Below are 20,824 nucleotides of genomic sequence, written 5' to 3'. Positions count from 1 at the left end.
CAGCAGCGGTTTAGCAGAATGGGTTAGAATGGGTTAGAGGGGTATGAGCTAGAAGGAGAGGCTGGAAAAACTCGGGTTGTTTTCTCTTGAGCGGCGGCGGCTGAAGAAACTTGATAGAAGTTTATGAAATTATGAGACACCGACTCTGGTTGACAGCCAGAATCTTTTTCCTACGGTTGAAATGTCTAATATTGGCGACATAGTGGTAAGAGGGGGAAGTTCAAAGGAGATGTGAGGGGCAGGTTTTTTACACAGAGAGTGGTAGGAGTATGGAACGCCCTGCCGGGGTTGGTAGTAGCAGAAGCAGATACGATAAGGGTATTTAATACGCAAGGAAGGCAGGAATATGGACGAAGGCAGAAGGGATTAGTGTCATTTGGCGTCTTGTTCGGCACAACATCGTGGGTCGAAGGACCCATTCCTGTGTTGTACTGTTCTATGTTCTATATTGTGAGTCTTCAAGATGTTAACAGGAAAAGACGGGGTAAATGAAGATAAACTATTTATAGTAGTTGGCTATCCAAGAATGGAGGGGTATCGTCTAAAATTTAAGGTCAGGTCGCTCAGGAGAGATATTTGGAAGTACTTCTAAACAAAGGATGGTGGAGGTTTTGAACTCTCTTCCACAAGCAACAATAGATGCTGGATGTGTTGTTAGATTTAAATTTAATTTTTATTGTTACGTGTACTCGAATACAGGAATACAGGAGTACAGTGAAAAGTGTACAAGGTCGCCATTCTCCGGCGCCATCTTAGGATAAAAAAGGCAGGATTAAAAACAGAAGAAAAAAACAACATAAACAGCCAAAAGAAAAGAAAACGTCGAGATCACTCCCACAACTCCGCCATGAGTCCTCGTCTCCAGAAAAACAAAGCCACAAAGTCCATCCTTCAGTCTGCGAACATTCAGGCGCCCCGAATCCCCGCACACTGCCGCAATTGGAAAGCCATCACTGCCACTGGAACCATGCCGCCATTCTTTTAAATGTGCTGTAGATAAAATTGGAAGTCAAGGTATTAAGGAATATGGGCCAAAGGCAGGCATGTAGAGTTAGACCACAGATCAGCCGTAATATCACAGTGTGGCGTAATAGGCTGGAATGGTTGAATGTTTTTCTCTTCTATCTATGTTCCTACGTTCCAGTCAATATATAGATGTTCAAGTCCTGAAAAAACAAAACAAAACTAGGTGCCTACTGCACCAGGAGATTTCATCGCCTCCATTGCCCTGTAATCCACATGCAAAATTTACTTTGATTGATGTGATTGCTTTATATTTCACGATGCACTTGCAGTCCTCAGAACTTGTTATTCTGGAAGAGAGAATGAACTAAACGATTAGATTGCTCATAATAACTAAACATGCTCTGGAGTTTGTGACACTTTGATTTCAATTCATCCACATTTGACATTCTCAGTACCGATTATGTTGCAGGAACTGGATCAACTTTCTAAGTTCAAAGGAAAGTCAGGAAACACCCGCAAGTGTCCTAACAAAACTTTCAGAAAATGCGTGGCGATAAGATTGAAAATTGATAACAGCTGTTTTCCACACGCGCGCATTCCATAGTTTCGGGTGTGTACGCGAGTATAAATTAACAGAGAAATCTGATCCTTGATGTGATTGCAGAATCGCTCATTACTTACGAATGTAAGGATCTTAAACAATCTAAGTTTGTTTCAATCCCTTTTCCAGGAAATGTCAGACCCAGACTCGTCTCAGAAAACAATCCCTGTGCCGGAAGGCTGGAGATTAACTCGAATGGAAAATGGGGCACAGTTTGCAAAGATCGGTCCTGGTCGTTAGAAAATGCCGAAGCTGTTTATAAGCTGCTGGACTGTGGCTCTGTAGCTGAAATGCCGCTCACTTCTCACTTTGGACCAGGCTCGGGTCCTGCCATTGGACCACCTGACTGTGGACACAAGCAGGACGTTGAAGTAATCTGTTCAGGTACAAGCTCCGAGTAGTGTGGAAGCCGACAGGTTGCCTTCACATATTTGACGTCCCTCCTTAGGGTGGAAACATGGCCTCCTTAATGAAGTAAGGCGATGCATTTAGACTCCACTAGGTATTAGATATCATCACTTTCCGGGAGCAGAAATAGGCTGTTCCGTGTCTGATCAATAACATTCGGTAGGGATTTGGCTGATTTGTACACTTACAAGTTAATTGCTAATTTTCAGTCCTACTGATTTGACGGCAGACAACAGAGAGGTTTGCCAAATGGAAAATAGAGAAATTCAATCTTCAGACAGAAAAGAGGAGAAATTTCTTCTCTCGTATGTTGTGAATCCGAAGAATTCTTCACCGCAGAGGACTGTTGCGATCGGGCCTTTAAGCGGATTCAAGGCTGAGATAGACAGATTTTTATTTAGTATGGGAGTTAAAGGCAATGGGGAAAACACAGGAAATTGGAGTTGAGTATTATTTGATCAGCCATGGTCTTATTAAATGTTCGAACAGTCCGAATGGGCTGAATGGCCTACTTGCTAAAATACTACGCAAACACCATGGGCTCTTCACTTATTAAATAGCCTAATATGCAGTAACTTGTTAAACACCTTTTGAAAATCCAAATATATTTCATCTAAACATACACTTCTGTCAATTCTGCTGATTTCCACATAAAAGAATTCCAATAAATATCTCAGCCATGGTTTTCCCTTCATGAAACCATGTTGTCTATGCTCGATTATGTTATGTATTTCTTCTGTTACACCTTGTACAAGATGTTCTCACATTTTTTTCCGATAACAGATGTCAAGCCTTTCTTTTTTGAACAAGGGTGTTATGTTAGCAGTTTTCCAGTTTGGGACTTCTCCAGAATCTAAAGATTCTTGGAATATAAGAAACAATGCATATTCTTGGAATATTAGCAGCAGTGCATTCATTATCCCTCTATCTATACCTCCTCCATACCTCCTCCAATACCCCATGAGGTCCAGGGAACTTACCGGATTTTAACCCATCAGTTTCCCTAATACTTTTATCGAGATTTGCCGATCGTGTTTATTTCCTCTTCGTCCCACATGCTCTCTTCATTATTTAGTATATTTGGGATTCTATTAGTGTTTTCTACCACAAAGACTGATGCAAAGTATGTATTCAATCTCTCTGTCATTTCCTGGTTCACCATTATCTCCCTAGATTCAATTTCTGGCGGGGCTAGGTTCAATTTGACCTCTCACTTGTTTGTTTAAAATATAATTTAAAGGAACTTTTGTATGCTCCCTTGATATTAGTTCTTAATTTCACCTCAAATTTATTTTCCTACCTGTACATTTCTCGGTTATTTTTATTGGTTTTGAAAGCACTTCGAATTGTCTAGTTTACAATCATCTTTGGCACATTGTTCTTTTTTTGTTTGATGCTGTCTTTAATTTCCATGGTTAGCCATGGCTGGTTTATCGCTTTTCCAGGATCCTTTTGCCTTATTTAGATGGACCTATGCCGTAAGACATCTGCGAATTTTCCTCAACTGCCTTTTCTGTTCAGCTCCTTTCATAATCTACTGCGGATAACACTGCCATCTATCTTTTATACTCAGCTGTTTTTATGTTAAGGGCGATTGTTTCTGGCGGAACTTTCTCACTCGCAGACTGAATGTTAAATTCAGTGGAATGGTCACTGTTTCCTTGGAGGTGCTTTACACTGAAATCACTTGTTAAACCTACTCTCGAGGCATCATAAGATCCAAAATAACCAGGAGGAAGAATTCACAAAGTGTATCCAGTTTCCTATTTAACCGAGTATCATAGGGGATGTATACTCTGGAATTGACCCCAATCCTTTCCCGATAACTAGATGTGATGAAGGGTGGATCTTGTAAGTGGAAGTAAACAAACTGAGGAATGATTCTCTTCGAATGTCGAGAAATTGTGAATCTTACAAAGGTTCCATAATAAGCCCGTGAAAATGAAATAGTGTTTGAAATTTTGAACAGAGGAAAAAGACAGAATAAAATAATTTTGGTGCCCAAATATTCTTCTCAACAGATATTTGCTCAGTTTTCATTGGTAATGCAGTGTCTGCTGAAGGAAGAACCTTGCAGCCACTCAGTGACATTCGAAGAAGTACATTCGTGTTATCAACTGGCGTGTAATCAATAGTGCCGATGGAGTTCGGGGTGGGTTGGTGCTTGGGAAGCATAATGATTATTGAACTAGAAACGAATCACACTCAGAATTCGTCATTCAAATTTCGGTGAAACAGACACATATTCCTTCATGAATCATTCGTATGTTTATGATTAATTATCATTCAGGTCGCAGAATTCCCCGGCTAGTAGATGGAGAGTCCCAGTGCTCCGGCAGACTGGAGATCCTGTACGCTAGGAACTGGGAAACAGTGTGTGACCTTCACTGGGATTTGAACAATGCCAATGTGGTCTGTGCTCAGCTGAACTGTGGAGTCGCCCTGTCCGTGCCGAGAGGAATTCGTTTCGGAAATGGCACTGGGCTAATACGGAGAAAACGCTTGGAATGTAAAGGCAATGAGAAAAGTCTGTTGGATTGTGCTCTTTCTCCAGTAACTCAGCATGAATGCACCCACAGGGATGATGTCAGTGTGATCTGTTCCAGTAAGTACAACCTGACAGAATGAGACATAGATAGTAGGAACTGCAGATGCTGCAGAATCTGAGATAACAAGGTGTAGAGCTGGATGAACACAGCAGGCCAAGCAGCGTCATAGGAGCAGGAAGGCTGACGTTTCGGGCCGAGACGGGTCTGCTTGGCCTGCTGTGTTCATCCAGCTCTACACCTTGTTATCTCAGAATGAGACATAACTTGCTCCACAGTCTCAGCAAAAATGCTGTAGGTGGCGCCATTGTGCTCATCTGCAGCCGGGCCAGACGTAAACCTGTCCTCACTATCCGTTATTAATATGATACATCTTGTGCGACAGGACAAAAAATACACAATTATTTATAAATGACAGAATTTTGAATTTCAGATTTTCTTCTAGAATAAGCAGACAGGCAGATATTTTCGAACATGAGTTGCTCCTGTGATTTTGATGTAATATTCGTTGTTGAACAATACAACTGGACTGCACTGCCTCAGTCCTCAAGCGGACACTTCAAATACGATGGTAGGAGATTCATTGTTTCCAAAACTACCTCATTATCTGATGGTTATCTTCAGTAAATATTTTATTGGAATAACTCACATTGAAAATCTTCCAATGTAATACAAGAAAGGTACAAAGGATGTACTTGCAATAAACTTTGATTTAATAGTACCCCAGAAACTTGATCCATCGTAGGTGAATGTCACTGACTAGTCGTTAACTTCATTAATGACACCTTGAGTCATAAATGATTTACCATAAAACCATCAACGTAAACTTCCTGCTACTTGTAATTTCAATCTGCGCCTTGCTAAAGAACTTGCTATGTGCTGGAGAATTGTTTTTCACACTGGAGCCTTGTGACAGTGGTGTGCCACATAGATCAGTGTTGGGACGACTGCAGTTCAACATTTACATAAATGATTTGGACGCGAACATAAGTAGTATGGTTAGTAAGTGTGCAGAAATTGGAGGTTTTAGTGGACAACGAAGAATGTTACCTCACAGTACACCGGGATCTTGATCAGATGGGCCAATGGGCCGAGGAGTGGCAGATGGAATTTAATTTAGATAAACGTGAGGTGCTGCTTTTTGGAAAGGCAAATCAGGGCAGGACTTCGACACTTAATGGTAAGATTTTGGTGCGTGTTGCTGAACAAAGTGATCTTGGAGTGCATGTTCATTTTTCATTGAAAGGTGAAGTCGCAGGTACACAGGACAGCGAAGATGGCGTTTGGTACGCTTGTCTTTATTTTTCAGACCATTCAGTGTTGGAGTTGAGAGGTCATGTTGCAGCTGTACAGGACATTGGTTAGGCCGCTTTTGGAAAACTGCGTCCAATTCTAGTCTCTCTGGTATAGGAAGGATATTGTGAAACTTGAAAGTATTCAGAAAAGTTTTACCAGGATGTTGCCAGGGATGGAAGGTTTGAGCTATAAGCAGAGACTGAATAAGCAAGGCTATTTTCCCCGGAGCATCGGAGGCTGGTGAGTGACCTGATAGATTTTCGTAAAATCATGACGGGCATGGACAGGGTGAATTGACAATATCTCTCCCCTGGGATGGGGGAGTCCACAACTAGATGGAATAGTTCTAAGGTGAGAGGCGAAAGATTTAACAGGGACCTGAGGGGTAACTATTTTCATGCAGAGAATGGTCTGAGCTTCCAGACGTCATGGTGGAGGTGGGAACAATTACAACACTTATAAGGCATCTGGATGGGAATATGAATATCAATGTTTCAAGGGATGTGGGTCAAATGCTAGCAAATGGGACCGGATTTATTTAGGATATCTGGTCGGCACAGACGAGTTGAACCGAAGAGTTTGTTTCCGTGCTGTGGAGCTCTACGACTTTATGACTCTATGACAGCAATGTCATTCCCTCTTCAGTTTCTACAGTCACTGCGATTCCCTTTTTTAAAATAAAAACCTAAAGAACTGCGGATGCTGTAAATCAGGAACAAAAACGAAGTTGCTGGAAAAGCTCAGCAGGTCTGGCAGCATCTGAGAAGGAGAAAACCGAGTTAACGTTTCGGGTCCGGTGACCCTTCCGGTGACTCAGTTCACAGACGCTGCCAGACCTGCTGAGCTTTTCCAGCAACTTCGTTTTTGTCCCTTTTTTTAAAAAACCAGCTGGATGACAACTGCTCATCTTCAGTCATACTGGACGTCGTCAAATACCCACAAAACCGATTGCTCAATGACCCCAGAATCGGGTTTGGGATTTGTGTGAGAAATTAAGTATTATCTAGCACACCGGGAATAACTCCACTTCTCTTCTTTGAAAAAGTGCAACAGGATTGTTTACAGTCACAGCCTGAGCAGACTGATGGAACTCGGTGTAATTTCTGGTCTGTCAGACATTGCTCTCAGTACTACAATCAGCTGACTCCTTAGCTTAAACTCTGGGCTGCATCTCCAATCTTCTGAGTGGGGCGAGAGTGTGTTACTGACCACACTGACATTGACACAGCCTTGCAACCATCTGTGTCCCGGGACAGTAAATGAAAAGCAGTGCATCAATGGGCAACTGTGCCCCAGTCTTTCTTAGTCCAATCAAGCCAGTCGATTGGAATGTTTTTATGATAGAATCAATACACACGCTCCAAATTTTCACGCGATGAGAAACTTATCCATGAAACTTATCAACTCGGGCGGATTCAATCATTTGGATCAACCAAGCTTGATTTGCACATGCATTTGAATCATGGCCCTGAAAATCTTTCCCGAAAAATAATCCATTGAATGTGGTCTGACTGTTTTCAATTGACCAAGCTTGATTTGCAAATCAGCTCAACGCACATGCATTTGAATCATGGCCCTGAAAATCTTTCCCGAAAAATAATCCATTGAATGTGGTCTGACTGTTTTCAATTGACCAAAATTGGTCAAAACTCTTGCCCTGCGGGAGTAGTGAGCAATACTCCAGAAGTCCAATTCCCTTGCTTTCGAAGTTGAGTCCTAAACCCAACTGTCGCCAAGCGCTTCAGAATTCGCCTTACCTCCAACACAATGTCAGAAGTGATGCTATTTGCAGTGGACTCATTAAGCCTCAACTCCATTGGCAATTCCTCAGATAGCAAAGCGATAACATGCAACAACACCTGAACATTATCCAGGCTGAGATCTGGAGGTAACATTACTGCAGATGAGTATGAGACAGTGAGAGTGATCATTTCCAACATGAGATAATCTGAGCACCTTCCCTAGGCAGTAAATTGGCATTACCATTGTTCAGGCTCCATCAGCGACTGTACATCATTCTTCTCCAGACATTCACCTTTAACTATTCACATCAAACTAGTGGCGAAAGGAGCAGATCAGATGCCCTCAAATTTGCTCTACTTTATTCTGTATTGCGAACAGGTCTACGCGTTAAATCTCTAAAAATATAGTCACTGCGGAAACAAGAATGGTGGAGAGAATCAGCTACAAGTGTTGTGCGCAATTATCAGTTAAGCTTCCATCATCAAAGTTAAGAATAGCCGTCCCTATTAAAGCTAGTCAATGATGTTTTACTGGCTGTGCATGAACTGTTTCTCTTGATGCCTTTCTTCCTGCAGGTGAACGTTGGCCGCTCAGGTTGACAAATGGCGGAAGTCGGTGTGATGGAAGAGTGGAGATTTACCAGGATGACAGCTGGTGTCAATTACAGGACAATATGTGGGACCTGAATGATGCTAACGTGGTGTGTAGGCAGTTAGGCTGCGGCGTCGCCATAGCTGCTTCTAACTCTTCAAAATACGGCGAGGGTGGAACGGCAGTCTGGGCAACTGACGTGCAATGTAAAGGAAACGAATCATATCTACGGAACTGTAGCACAGTCCCATTAGATTCTCCTGTCCCCGACAGTTTTGGCGTAGGGGTCCTGTGTTCAGGTGATTAAAGAATTTACGTATACACGAGCCGAATTTCGAAATGTATCATGATCTCAGCAAACTGGGAAAATTGGTCACTTATTCCTCGGCGTCACTCAAAGCAGATTTTGAAATCAGAGATACGTGTAGACATGAATGACCCTGGAAGAGGTGAACAAGAATGATTTTGTCTGTAATATGTATAATCATGACGCAGGGAATTTCACAGAAACATAACAGGAATGAACGGAGGGTAAAGCAAAGAAATATTACAACAAGTGACAACCTTGGTCAGAAAGATTGACTTGAAGAGGATTTGTTCGAGCTGGGAGTTTGTGCAGGTTTTACGAAGCAATTTTGGCACACATCTGAAATAGTTCTCAGTTGTACATTCCATCCAACAGTTGAAGGGACAGGTTCTATCTATTTAATTCATTGATTGTTTGCAGCCGTATTTTACGTTTTTATTTTGCTCGTGTTGATGCAATGTTAGTACGTGTATAAACATGTAATTCTCCTGAATTGATTCCCAACAGATCACATGCAAATAAGGCTGTCCGGCGCTGGGACCAGATGTGCTGGCCGACTGGAAATTTATTACAACGGTACCTGGGGTTCTGTTTGTGACGACTCCTGGGATATGACAGACGCTGATGTGGTTTGCAAACAGTTGGGTTGTGGAAGAGCCTTGAATACGACACTTCCTGCTTCTTGTGAACCTAACTCAGGCCCCATTTGGTTGGACGAGGTGAAATATTCCGGGAAAGAAGAATTTCTCTGGAAATGTCCCTCAGCGTCGTGGAATAACCACGACTGTTTTCATCAGGAGGATGTGAGCATTATGTGTTCAGGTATTGCTCGTTTTCTTCACACTAAATGCCAAAGCTTCACACGAAGCATGCTTTACTGTGTAATACCAACAGTACAGCAGACAACAGCAACAAATTCTTCCTGTATAGTGGTCTGGCTGGTCCTGCTGATCTTCCCATGTATCGCTGTGCATTAATTCATCTAACACCATCTGGGTATCCTGATCTTTCCATCTCACTCATACACTTACCCAGTTTCACCTGAAACACATCCACACTAACCCCTCAGGTCAGTTTTCAAATTTCAAGTTCTTCACCATCCTGGAGTCAAAAATCAATTCTCCAAGATTTCCCATTGGATTCTTCAACACTTTTCTGTTTAAGACCCTGAAATTTGGAGCCGTCAACTGTTGAAGTAATCAGTGCTTCTTTCCATCTGGATCTCTTTGTTCCTTCGCAATATTCAGATTTTAATTTTCCGAGAATTATGCGGCCTCTTTATACTTCTGGCAAACCTCACCACTTTGGTCAGAACAAACTTTTCCGAACAATCATAGAACAGTACACCACAGCAACATGGCCTTCGCCCAAACACCCCTTACCCCCATGTCCGTGCGGACCATGTTGCTATTTTAAACTAATCCCATCTTCCTGCACATAGGTCGTAGCTCTCTATTCCGTGCATTTTCATGTGTTTTGTCGAAACGCTTCTTAAACAGTGCTATTGTATCTGCTACTACCACTTTCCCTGGCAGCGCACTCCGAGTACGTAATCCCGGGCAATCTTGCCTTGCACATCTCCTTTAAACTTTTCCACTCTCACCTTATACCTGTGCCCAATAACATTTGATATTTCTATCCTGTGAAAATGACTCCACCCAATCCATGCCTCCTATAACTTTTTATACTGCTGTCAGACCGCCCCTCAGCCTCCGACGCTCGAGCGAAATCAATCCAAATTTGTTCAACCTCACCTCCGAGCGAATTTACCCCAATCTCGGCAACCTCTTTTGCACCCTGTCCAATGTCTCGACATCCTTCATATAGTGTGAAGACTAACATGACACGCAATGCTCTAAATGTAGTCGAATCAAAATCTTTTACAGATGGAACATGACTTGCACACTTTTATACTCAATACCCCGACAGATGCACGTAATCATACTGTATTCCTTCTTTCTCACCATATCCATTTGTGCTGCGACTTGCTGGCAGCTATGTACTTGCACCCTCGAAGACCATATATATCAATGCTCCTAAAGGTCCTGCCATTTACTGTATATTTCGTTTTTGAATTTGACATCCCAAAATGCACCACTCCCACACTTGTACAGACTAAACTCCATCTGCTATATCACTGCCCAACTTTCCAATTGTTCTGCATTATATTTTGACAACCTTCCTTACTAGCTATGACTCCACCAATTTTCGTGTCATCTGCAATTATTACTCAGACAACTTAGATTTTCATCCAAATAATTTGCCTATATATGACAAGCCAACAGAGGTCCCAACACTCATCCTTGTGGAACACCCCTGGTCACAGATCTTCATTCCGAAAGCACCCCTCCACAAATACATAAATCTGATGTGCGTACAACCTCATCATGGATCCCATGTAACTTTAAGTGCAAAGGTATTCTGCCGTTTCTAAGCCTGGTTCCGCTTTTTAAAATTCATATTCCTTTATTAACTACACTCAAACCGCCAAAACCAATACGCAACCCTTCAACAACCACCATTACAACCATTACCACTACTTCCACTTCTCGTTCATCAATAAATTTGCCATCGGTAGTCAATTTTAAATTTGCCCTTTGGAATCCGAAGTTCAATAGTCAATGTCCATGTTCAGCAGCAAGATATCAGCACCAATCCCCTTGGAACACAGACTTTTCTGTAGATACCGTTTACGCCGACTCTGTCTGCAGAAATACTTTACAGAACAATTCTACCGATGCCCCAGTTCGATGCAGTTTTTGACACTGTAATATCTTAACCAACGTTTTCAAATATTTAATTAGAGTGGAAACTTACAAATATTTAGTATTCATCGAGTCATAGGGATATAAAGCACGGAAGCAGACACTTCGGTCCAACAGGTCAAAGCCGACCGGATGTCCTGGATAAATCTAGACACAGCCAGCATTTGTCTCACATCCCTGTAAACCTTTTCTATTTGCTATTTGGTATTTGGAAATTATAAAAACCGAAAGAACTGCGGATGCTGTAAATCAGGAACAAAAACAGAAGTTGCTGGAAAAGCTCGCCAGGTCTGGCAGCATCTGTAAAGAAAAGAATCGGAGTTACAGTTTTGGGTCCAGGCACCCTTCCTCAGTACTGATGGGTGCTGGGAAAACGTCGGTTACGATGCAGAAAATAGGGAGGGGCATGGGTAGGGTGTAAATTAGAGGATACAGCCCGAAGATAGAGAAGAACACTTGGATAGACAAAGAAAGTGATAACAATCTGTCTGGGAGGGTGCACAGTTGTTAACGGGGACTGTCAGTGACGCACTATAGGTAGTGTGTAATGGCAGGATACGTGATAACAAGACCTGGTGTGTGGTTTAGAGTACGAGGACATGGGAAGTTTAGGCCCTAAAAATATTGAATTGGATATTGAGTTCGGAGGGCTGCAGGGTCCCCAAGCGGAAAATGAGCTGTTCTTCCAGCTTATGTTGAGATACGCTGGAACACTGCAGCAAGCAACAAGCCAGGGACAGAGAAGCTGGCCAGTACAAGAGTTAGAAACGAGATGGCGGGGCTGGCGTCTCTCAGCTTGAAAGCAGTGCGGGAGGTCACCAGATGAAATGAGATCAGTTGCAGTTGTAGATACAAGACGCATCAGGCCATGATATCTGCTGCAGTAACTGATCTAATTTTACTTGCACTCAATCTGTTCATTGAGAACTGTTAATGTGATATTGGTCACCTCAATCTCTCCCCCAACCCGCGCCTCATCAAATCCAAACTATCTCCCTCCGAGCTGACTGCGCTCCGTACGCTCAGATCTAACCCTGACTTTGTTCAGTTGCCTGCCGATAAGGGTGGTGCTGCTGTCGTCTGGCGTACTGACCTCTACATTGCAGAGACTGAGCGCCAGCTTTCAGATGCCTCCTCCGATCTTCCCCTGAACCATGATCCCACAATGATGCATTAGGCCATTGTATCTAATATGGTAACTGATCTCATTTCATCTGGTGACCTCCCGCCACCCGCCCCAGTGTTTCCAAGCTGATAATTTTTTTCATCACAGATGCAGCCAGTTTGGAAATTATTCCTGATTATTAATTTTTATATCTGTCGGAATAGACAGATTGGTTTCTGAAAGGGAATCGTGTGTGGCTGACTTGCTGAAGTTGTTTTTGAAGAATTACCAGAAATTCGTGACGATACTGACGTTTCACTATTGTCTTCACAGGGCATTTAGACGTGTGTGAAAAGTTGTAAACCGTGTCACAGAAGTCACCAGAGCAACAAAATTGACAGACTCTAAGGAAGCAGAGAGAAATGGGAAACTGATTTTTTTTTTGTGGAACAGATGAAAGTTTGTACGGAACAATCCCAGGGCGGTATTGGCAAACATGTACTTTTTCTGAGTATATATCAGCATTTTGACGCGCAGGGAATAGTTTCTTGCAGGTGTCACGAAACTTCGAAGATTTATAAACTGTCGGATACAATGTAGAACTCCAAAAACGTACAGATAAATTGGTAGTGTGGGCCAATAGGTGGCAGACGTGAATCAGCGCAGGGAAGTGTGAGGTGATGCATTTTAGTTGGAAGAACATTGAAATAAAATTTCAAAAGGAAGTACAAGTTAAAGGGAGTTCAGGAGCAGACAGACCTGGGTGCATATGTGCAGAGACCATTGAATGAAGGAGGACAATTGCAGAGAGCAGTCAATAAAGCAGACAGTGTCATCAGCTTCATTGTCAGGAGCCTCGAGTATTAGAGCAAGATGGTGATGTTGATCTTGTACAAGATACTTTATTAGACCTCAACTGGAGTATTGTGCACAAAAGTACGCGCCACGCGATACATATTGTGTAGACGTCAGAGACAGTGCAGAAGTGGTTTGGAAGAATGTTCCAGGAATAAGGACCTTCAGCTTTGAAGATAGCTTGGGAAGAGGAGAAGGCTGAGGGGATATTGGATAGACGTTTTCAAAATTATGAGCGGGCTGGATAGAGTAGGTATGAAGAAACTGTCCCTGTTCACAAGAAGAACAAGAAGGAAAGGACATAGATTTAAAACGATTTGCAAAAGGAGAAAATGCGATGCGAGGAAAAATGATTCACACAATTAGTAGTTATGGTCTGGCATGCATTCCCTGAACGTAGGATGGCTTAAATTGAATTGAGACATTGAAAGAAGGCATTCAGCGGTTTTTCGGACATTGAGAATCTACAAGGATTGGGGGAAAGCAGGAGATTATCACTTGGTGGTGATGCTCTGTTGAAGAGCCGGTGCAGGATGGATCGAATAGTCTCTTTCTGCGCCGTAAGGTATCTGTGATTCTGTGACTTGGGTTGTTGCTGTTTTTCTGTTAGCTTTCTAAATAACTACTGGCGATCAATGAATAAGAGCGGTGCAACATGTGTTTATCTCCCAGCTGTGCTGGGGCGGAGAACGAGATTTTCGAGTGAAACATTGGATATTTCTGATTTCATTGACAGAGCATAAAGAGCTGAGGCTGGTGAATGGTAAGCATCGCTGCGAGGGAAGAGTGGAAGTGTTCTATAATGGGACCTGGGGAACAGTGTGCTCTGATAATCTGGAAGACCATGACGCCCAAGTGATCTGTAAACATTTGCAGTGCGGCGACCTCGTTTCCCAAGGCATTGAGTCTTTCAGACCGGGATCTGGACAGATCTGGTTGGATGAGATTGAGTGTAATTTACAAGAGACGACACTTTGGCAGTGCCAGTCAGAACCGTGGGGACAGAACGACTGTAAACACTATGAAGATACCGGTGTGACTTGTTCAGGTAATACAACGAATCTCTTAAGTATGGGGGTGTCATTTTAAACCTTGACCTCTGATACAATCTGTCATTCACTTCTTCACAGAAGCCAACAAAGTGAATAAGCAGCCGCACAGATCAAAGGATTGCAATCAACAACCAGGTACTTATAACTCTTTGTCAGATTGACGATCTAACTTTAACACTTAGCTTCTCCTGTCACACAAAATTGATTATATTTTGACAGAATCGGGATTACCTTTGCGCCTGGTTGGAGGCAATAGTAACTGTTCCGGTATTGTGGAGATCCTTAACGGGAAGACCTGGGGCACAGTGTGCGATGACTCCTGGGATCTGGCCGATGCGAGTGTTGTCTGCAGACAGCTGACATGTGGCCCCGCTCTGTTGGCCTCAGGGGGAATCACTTTTTCCCAGATTGACCGGGAAATCTTGCTGGACGAAGTGAAGTGCAAGGGAAGAGAATCTTTTCTGTCTGACTGTCCTTCCTCACGCTCAGCTCATCCTGACTGTGACCATAAGGAAGATGCCAGTGTGATCTGTTCTGGTAAGGAGCTTGCTGAGTGACCGTTTGAATCTTGATCGGTGAACATGACAAATTGTTTTCATATATTGCGATGAGCTGTTGTCTTTCTGAAGTAAAATCTCACTCTTTGAGATTCCTGAATATTTTTACAATACATTTCACAGAGCCCGATTTTTCACAGACTCCTCCACCGTCCACACCTGCAGGTATTTATAACTAAGACTGTTTCTACTGTTCGTGTTACAGTTTGGACTCGGGAAAGCAGTTTTATTGACATACTCATGCTTTTGTTAATTGTTGACGGTTATATTTGTTTCAAATTGATTGAAATATTTGAAATGTTCAAGGTGGGCTATGTCTATGCTAAATCTTTCTGTAACCCTGCCATTTAGAACAAGGAGATAAAATCAGTTCCATTCTTGATGCTGTTTGCATCGCCCTAGCAGTGCTGGTACTGTGTGAATTGATCATGCTACTGGCTGTAAGACGGAGAAAATTTACCAGAAAAGGTAAGATTCAAATCTTCCCGCTTAACTAGCAAAGGCTGTCAGATGCTCCTAATTCTACTCATGTGTTGATGATGCTGTGGACAGTTGGACTTATTCCGGGCGGAGGGAGATCATTTGACCTTATTATAAATCAAGGTGAATCAATTTCTGGAAATGTCTTTTGATCAGGGCACTTCTGGAGTGAACGAACGGCAACACTGGAGCTGAGAAGTGATTTAGAGTATCCTCATTCACTTCTCCCGTTCCTCCAGCAATTGGGACAACGGAAAAAGTTACTTTGGACAATGGGTCAGAAGTTTTCATTGAGCTGTTTGGCCTCTGCCTTCAGTTATTTAATTCTCAGTTACTCTTCATTCATCCATTGGTATCGATTCGAATTCTTCAGTTCACTCCACTTTCGATCGCAACCATTCCATTGACAAGTCACCACGGATGTATCACCGTGAGTGTGCAAAATATGGCATTTCATATCGTGACAAGATACAGCAAAAACAAGGCCATAACAAACTGATGTTATCCTCTGGTTTCAGTCATATTCGGGCAAAACCTCATTTCAAATGATTTCCAAATAATATCTGTGTGAGAGAATTTGTGTCATTTCTTTCAGTGCGTGATCAGTAAATGTATGTGAGTATACGTGTGTTATTGTCAGTTGACATCAATAGACCATTGAATGTCGATGTGTCAGAGAGTGTGTGAAAGCATATGAATGTTTGTCGGTGAGTGAGTGTGTGAGCTTGTGTCTCAGTGAACGTATGAACGTTAATGTTTGTGTTAGCGACTGCCAGTGTGTCAGTGAGTTTGTCAGAGAGAGTGTACTTGCGTGTCAGCGTATTTGCGTCTGAGTGCTTATGAGTGAACTGTGTCTGTATGTTTGCGCTTGTGTCAATGTGTTGTGAGTGCTGATGTGACTGTGTGTTTGTGTTCGTCAATGTGTGGGCGTGAGTGACTCTCAGAATATCTGTTTGTGTGTCAGGGAATGTGTGTATTTGTGCATGTCGGTGAGTGTGTGCCTTTGTGTGTCAGTAAGTCTGTGAGTGTAAATGTATGACAGACAATTAAAAGGACAATGCTAATCGAAGACTTGGCAGTGAGTTTATGCAAGGGAAGATTCAGTGGGACGAATTCCCGCACGGGGTAGTGAGTTTACTTGTCTGATAAAAGGACTGTCCAAGCCCCAAGCAGTCTAATTTTTACAACAAATATACAAATATGTTCCCCTTAAATTTTAACAAGTTTCTAACATGTCCTTCTATCACTTCAACATAAGTCGTATTGACTTTTCGAAAAATAGTGTTACTTTCCGTCATATCAGAGATTCGCAGATGATTACTGTACAAAAGGGAGACCATGGGGCACATCTTGCATATCTTCTACTCTGAAGTAGCATCATAACTTTGCGTCATTCCCTTGGCTTTTCCCCATAACCCTGCGAAATGTTTCTCTTTCGTTAATCGTCGGTGCATCGTTGCATCATTGCACTTTGAATGTCTCAGTTGATTTGGTCTCCTCGCACACTTCACGCAGCGAATCGCAGACGTGAGCGCTTGGTGTGACAAACGTTTCTTCTCACATTGCATTTATCTCTTTTGCAAAACTCTTTGAAACTATGCCCTCTTGTTCTCGAAAACATTTTTTTTAATGAGATGAATAGTTTTTCTCCATCTGCTCTCTCCAGTCCCTCATCATTTTGTAAACCTCTGTCAGATTTCCTCCCAGCTTTCTCATCTCCTTGGTGATTGGCCATACTTCTCCAATATATTCTTATAACGGGAGTTTCCACTATTTGACAAATTCTCGGAAAACTGTTCTGTACTCTCTCCAGTGCATTCGCATCCTTCCAATTCTATGTTGCTCAGAGCAACTGTAAACATTTCTCCAACTGAGGTCCAAATTGTGTCTTAAACAAGTAAAATAATTTGCAAAAATTTCCGTCAATGAAACTCTCCAACATCAATAAAATTCTGAAATCAAGTGAACTTCATTGTTAAGGAGAGTTATGAGACTCCAATTTACAAGCTAATAGACAGATCCGAGATAGAAGTCAGAGGTGCACTTCAAAACCTCTCTTCCTTTAATGAGTCGCACGCTGATACTGGCACTGCATCTGCTACTGTACAGGAAGAGCGCCCCGTCATGTCGCGGTGCCTGTAAGCACAGCTTTCGTTTCAAGCCTGTAAGCAATGCAACAAAATGTTCATCTGTTCGTCTCTATCCTTCCACAGGTGCTGTCACCGACGACTGGGATTCATCTTCTGTGTTGTACCAAGGAATTTATGAAGAGATTGATAATATTGCAGTGGTCAAGGATTCAGCTCCGACAGAGGGCTCAGGTACACAATTCGACACTTTCACTTCCCCTTTTCTACAGCTGACTGGTTACAGGAGAGTTCGGGCACGAATCGAAGCTCGCTCACAGTTGTCATTGCTCAGAAGTCCCACCATACAGAATGAATATTGTCGTGGCCTGTTATCTGACATCCCGTTTTGAAATGTAAATTTGGGGTAACAATATAAGGCCACAAACGCCTCTCAAATCAATTATTTCGCACATTGGGACGACTGGACGGGGAGAAGGTCGATGACTGAATTGAAAGAAAAAAATCGGAAAAATTATCCTCTTTGCGATATTTTGTGACTCCACAAGCCAGTGCTGTCATTTTTCGCATTCAGCTCTGGCACATTTTAAATCAGACGGGAGGAGACTCCGCTCACTGACACTGTATGAACGAAATAGATCATACATTATTGCCTGCACTGAGAAAGGACGTGTCAGCTTTAGCAACTAGCTGTACTGTGTGGCGTCCTGTCAGTTCAATGGCAGAACCGACTTCTGTTGCCTGTCCTCAGTTTCTCTGACAAAATGATGTGGGCTATCCTTCTTGGTACTCCGCAAAAAATAAGAATCATGTAAGTGGATTCGATTCTCATCTCCGAACTCCCCAATCACAATCCGCTTGTGTTTTTACACTTTCTGATTCCCATGACTCATTCAACCACATCGAATATTACACCAGTCATAGTTTGTGTGATAAAGATCCTAGACCAGCGAATCCTGAAGGAACTTCCTCCAGTACTCCAGGTTTGCATCTTCGAGCTTGTAAACATTCTTTTTTTTTTACTGTATGCTTCAAATTGTCGACTGCCAAAAACCAAAAGCAAAAGACATCTAGCGACACATGCCATCAAATGGCGCAGCCAAGAATCAGCAGTGCTCGAGAGTGATTTGACTGTTATAATTAATTGCTCGGCGAGATCAATGTATGGCTTCATTGCTTCAGTGAGATATCGGGGTTTATAAACGAAGATCCGGTTCAATCACTCTCGGCTTTCTCATCTCTAATTTTCCCGCCTTACAAATTCTTGCTTGAATGACATATCATTATACAATTTTTTGGTGCTAACTATATGTTTTCATTGAACATCCCTTGTTCCTTCCAGGTCCCTTTACAGGCAATTATGATGATGTTGAGACTGAAGCTTTGGACACGCGGGACAGTCATTTGCTGCTGGATCCTGGTCCCGATGATTTTTCCACACTTAGATTGAGCAGCCGTGAGCTCGCCGCTCTGGGTGAGTTAATCCTCAGCAATGTTTGCTGGAGCGGTCTATCGTAGTCATCGGTGTGTTTACAGAATATCTAAGGGCAGCATAACTGAACTCACACCACTTCCCGGAGCATGACTTTCATTGACTTGCACATTGTAATTCCAAGGAACACATGCATGTCTTTGTCACAAAGATTTAGACCATCTGGTCAGCTGCTCGCACATTTTTCAACTTCTCCACAGCCCACTGAGCCACATTTGCTCTCGTCCGTCCCTCTCCGTCAATCCTCAACTGGTATCATCCATGAATTTCTGTCCGATCTCCACCAAGCTCACTTTGAGCTCATCTGACAAACGAGAACCTCTTCTCCTTGGACCGGATTCAGATGAAACCAGTGACCACTAACCTTCCCCAGTCGTTCCCCGTTCCCCATCATCAATACTTCCACGTCACGCCCAACAACCCCGTCTCAATTTCAGCAGATATTTTAAAGACCTCTTTCACTCTTTCTGAAGGTCCGCTCAATCACGACCTCCATCCTCCAAGACCTTCCCTTCCCCTCACTGTCCATGCTAAATATTTCACAACCTCTGAACTCCTTGACAAATGCAAAGACCTGGAATGCTCTGTCACCTGCTAAATGCCTGCCAAACTCTGCATAAAACTCCATATTTAAATTCCAGCACTCACGTTTCCACGCTTGCCACAGAAACGAAACAGTTCATATCAAACTCACATGTGAAACACTATGTGATTGGAACAAAAATAAATTATTCTTCCCCTTGCTTCCTCAACTATCTCCAGCCTTAAGCAGAGCTGAGTACATTCTCCTCCTCCTACACATCGAAATCATTGTCCAGCTTGGCGAGTTAGCAGGCTATTTGTGTCAATTCAAGTCACTAATTCACAAACAGACTGTGACCTGTAATTGTTTGTCCTGCAGCCTTGCCTCTGTTTCTCCGAAAAGAATCTATCCTTGGTTTCACGTCTTTTTTTTTGATCATCTGCACCCTGAAACACCAGGGCAGGTCTTATCTGCTAACTATCAGCATCCAAATGTACCTCGCTACATTGTCTCTTGTCTCCTCCACTATTATTAATTGATCAGCTTGTGTCTCTTATATTCTGTATTGGTTAATCAGAAATTTCCTCCAAATCAATATTAGGAAATCTGAAGACAATTTCTTCACAGTCCAACAAGTAACTTACTTTCTGGCTATGGACACGAATACTTTCCATTAGAAGGTTGATCCCAGACTTTTCACAACCATGATGCCATCGTTGAGGAGCTTCTGCTCATTTACTATGCTGTGGAACTATGGATTCTGCCCCTCTGTGACATTGCTTGACTCTATCCCCACATCCGATAGCCATGAGTTGGCAATCCATGCCTTTGATTATTCTAACGAATACCTTGCTGTCCAACAACATTCCACTTGTCGTCATTTTAATATCCCTTCATCTTACATTCACCAAGTCTCATTCACCCAACACTGTTGTGTGCCCTGACTCTCATTAGTTTCTATTTAAGCACTGGGCAGATCTTAAAACATTCAAGTTTTTCTCCAAAAACTTCCATCTGCTCAGCCACCTCGCTCTGCAATCTTCTCAAGCCCGATCATGTTGCTTTAATTCTGGCTCATTGAATAATCTTGTTTTAATTATTGCACTTTTGGTCGTTTTGACTGCAGTTATCAATGTTCTAAATCTTGATTCCACTCCCTAAATGCTCCTGGCTCCTCAACTTCACTTCTTATTCAGTACACCGTTCTTTTTCGTCTTCCTGGAAACTATTCAATGTTCTCTTTCTGGACACTGTTTCAAACTTAACTCGTTGACCAAGGGATTGGTCACACGCCCTGATATCACAGTAAGTGGCTCGGTGTCATTTCCAAATGCTCCTGTGGAAGCTTGAAGATTTTATCAGGTTAACTGTGTCTTCAAATGCAAGATATTGTTAGGACTTTTATCCAGTCATTAATCCATAATCTTGTTCTCCCCGCAGAATACAGTTC

At 42.5% G+C, this 20,824-nt stretch overlaps 1 protein-coding gene across 1 annotated transcript in view; it reads left to right on the top strand.

The window, feature by feature from the left end:
- LOC109919668 (deleted in malignant brain tumors 1 protein-like) overlaps positions 1–20,824 on the top strand; it is a 56,738-nt gene that overhangs the window by 32,337 nt on the left and 3,577 nt on the right. The window contains exons 3-12 of the mRNA XM_048618503.1: positions 1,697–1,951; positions 4,266–4,580; positions 8,136–8,357; positions 8,966–9,280; positions 13,920–14,231; positions 14,314–14,370; positions 14,455–14,772; positions 15,144–15,260; positions 17,486–17,593; positions 18,702–18,853. Coding sequence (XP_048474460.1) covers positions 1,697–1,951; positions 4,266–4,580; positions 8,136–8,357; positions 8,966–9,280; positions 13,920–14,231; positions 14,314–14,370; positions 14,455–14,772; positions 15,144–15,260; positions 17,486–17,593; positions 18,702–18,853 — 2,171 coding nt within the window. The remainder of the gene's footprint in view (positions 1–1,696; positions 1,952–4,265; positions 4,581–8,135; positions 8,358–8,965; positions 9,281–13,919; positions 14,232–14,313; positions 14,371–14,454; positions 14,773–15,143; positions 15,261–17,485; positions 17,594–18,701; positions 18,854–20,824) is intronic.

This window comes from Rhincodon typus, chromosome 40 (genome assembly GCF_021869965.1).
Source record: "Rhincodon typus isolate 14 chromosome 40, sRhiTyp1.1, whole genome shotgun sequence".
Classification (NCBI taxonomy): Eukaryota; Metazoa; Chordata; class Chondrichthyes; order Orectolobiformes; family Rhincodontidae; genus Rhincodon; species Rhincodon typus.
This window is presented reverse-complemented; position numbering and strand designations above follow the sequence as displayed.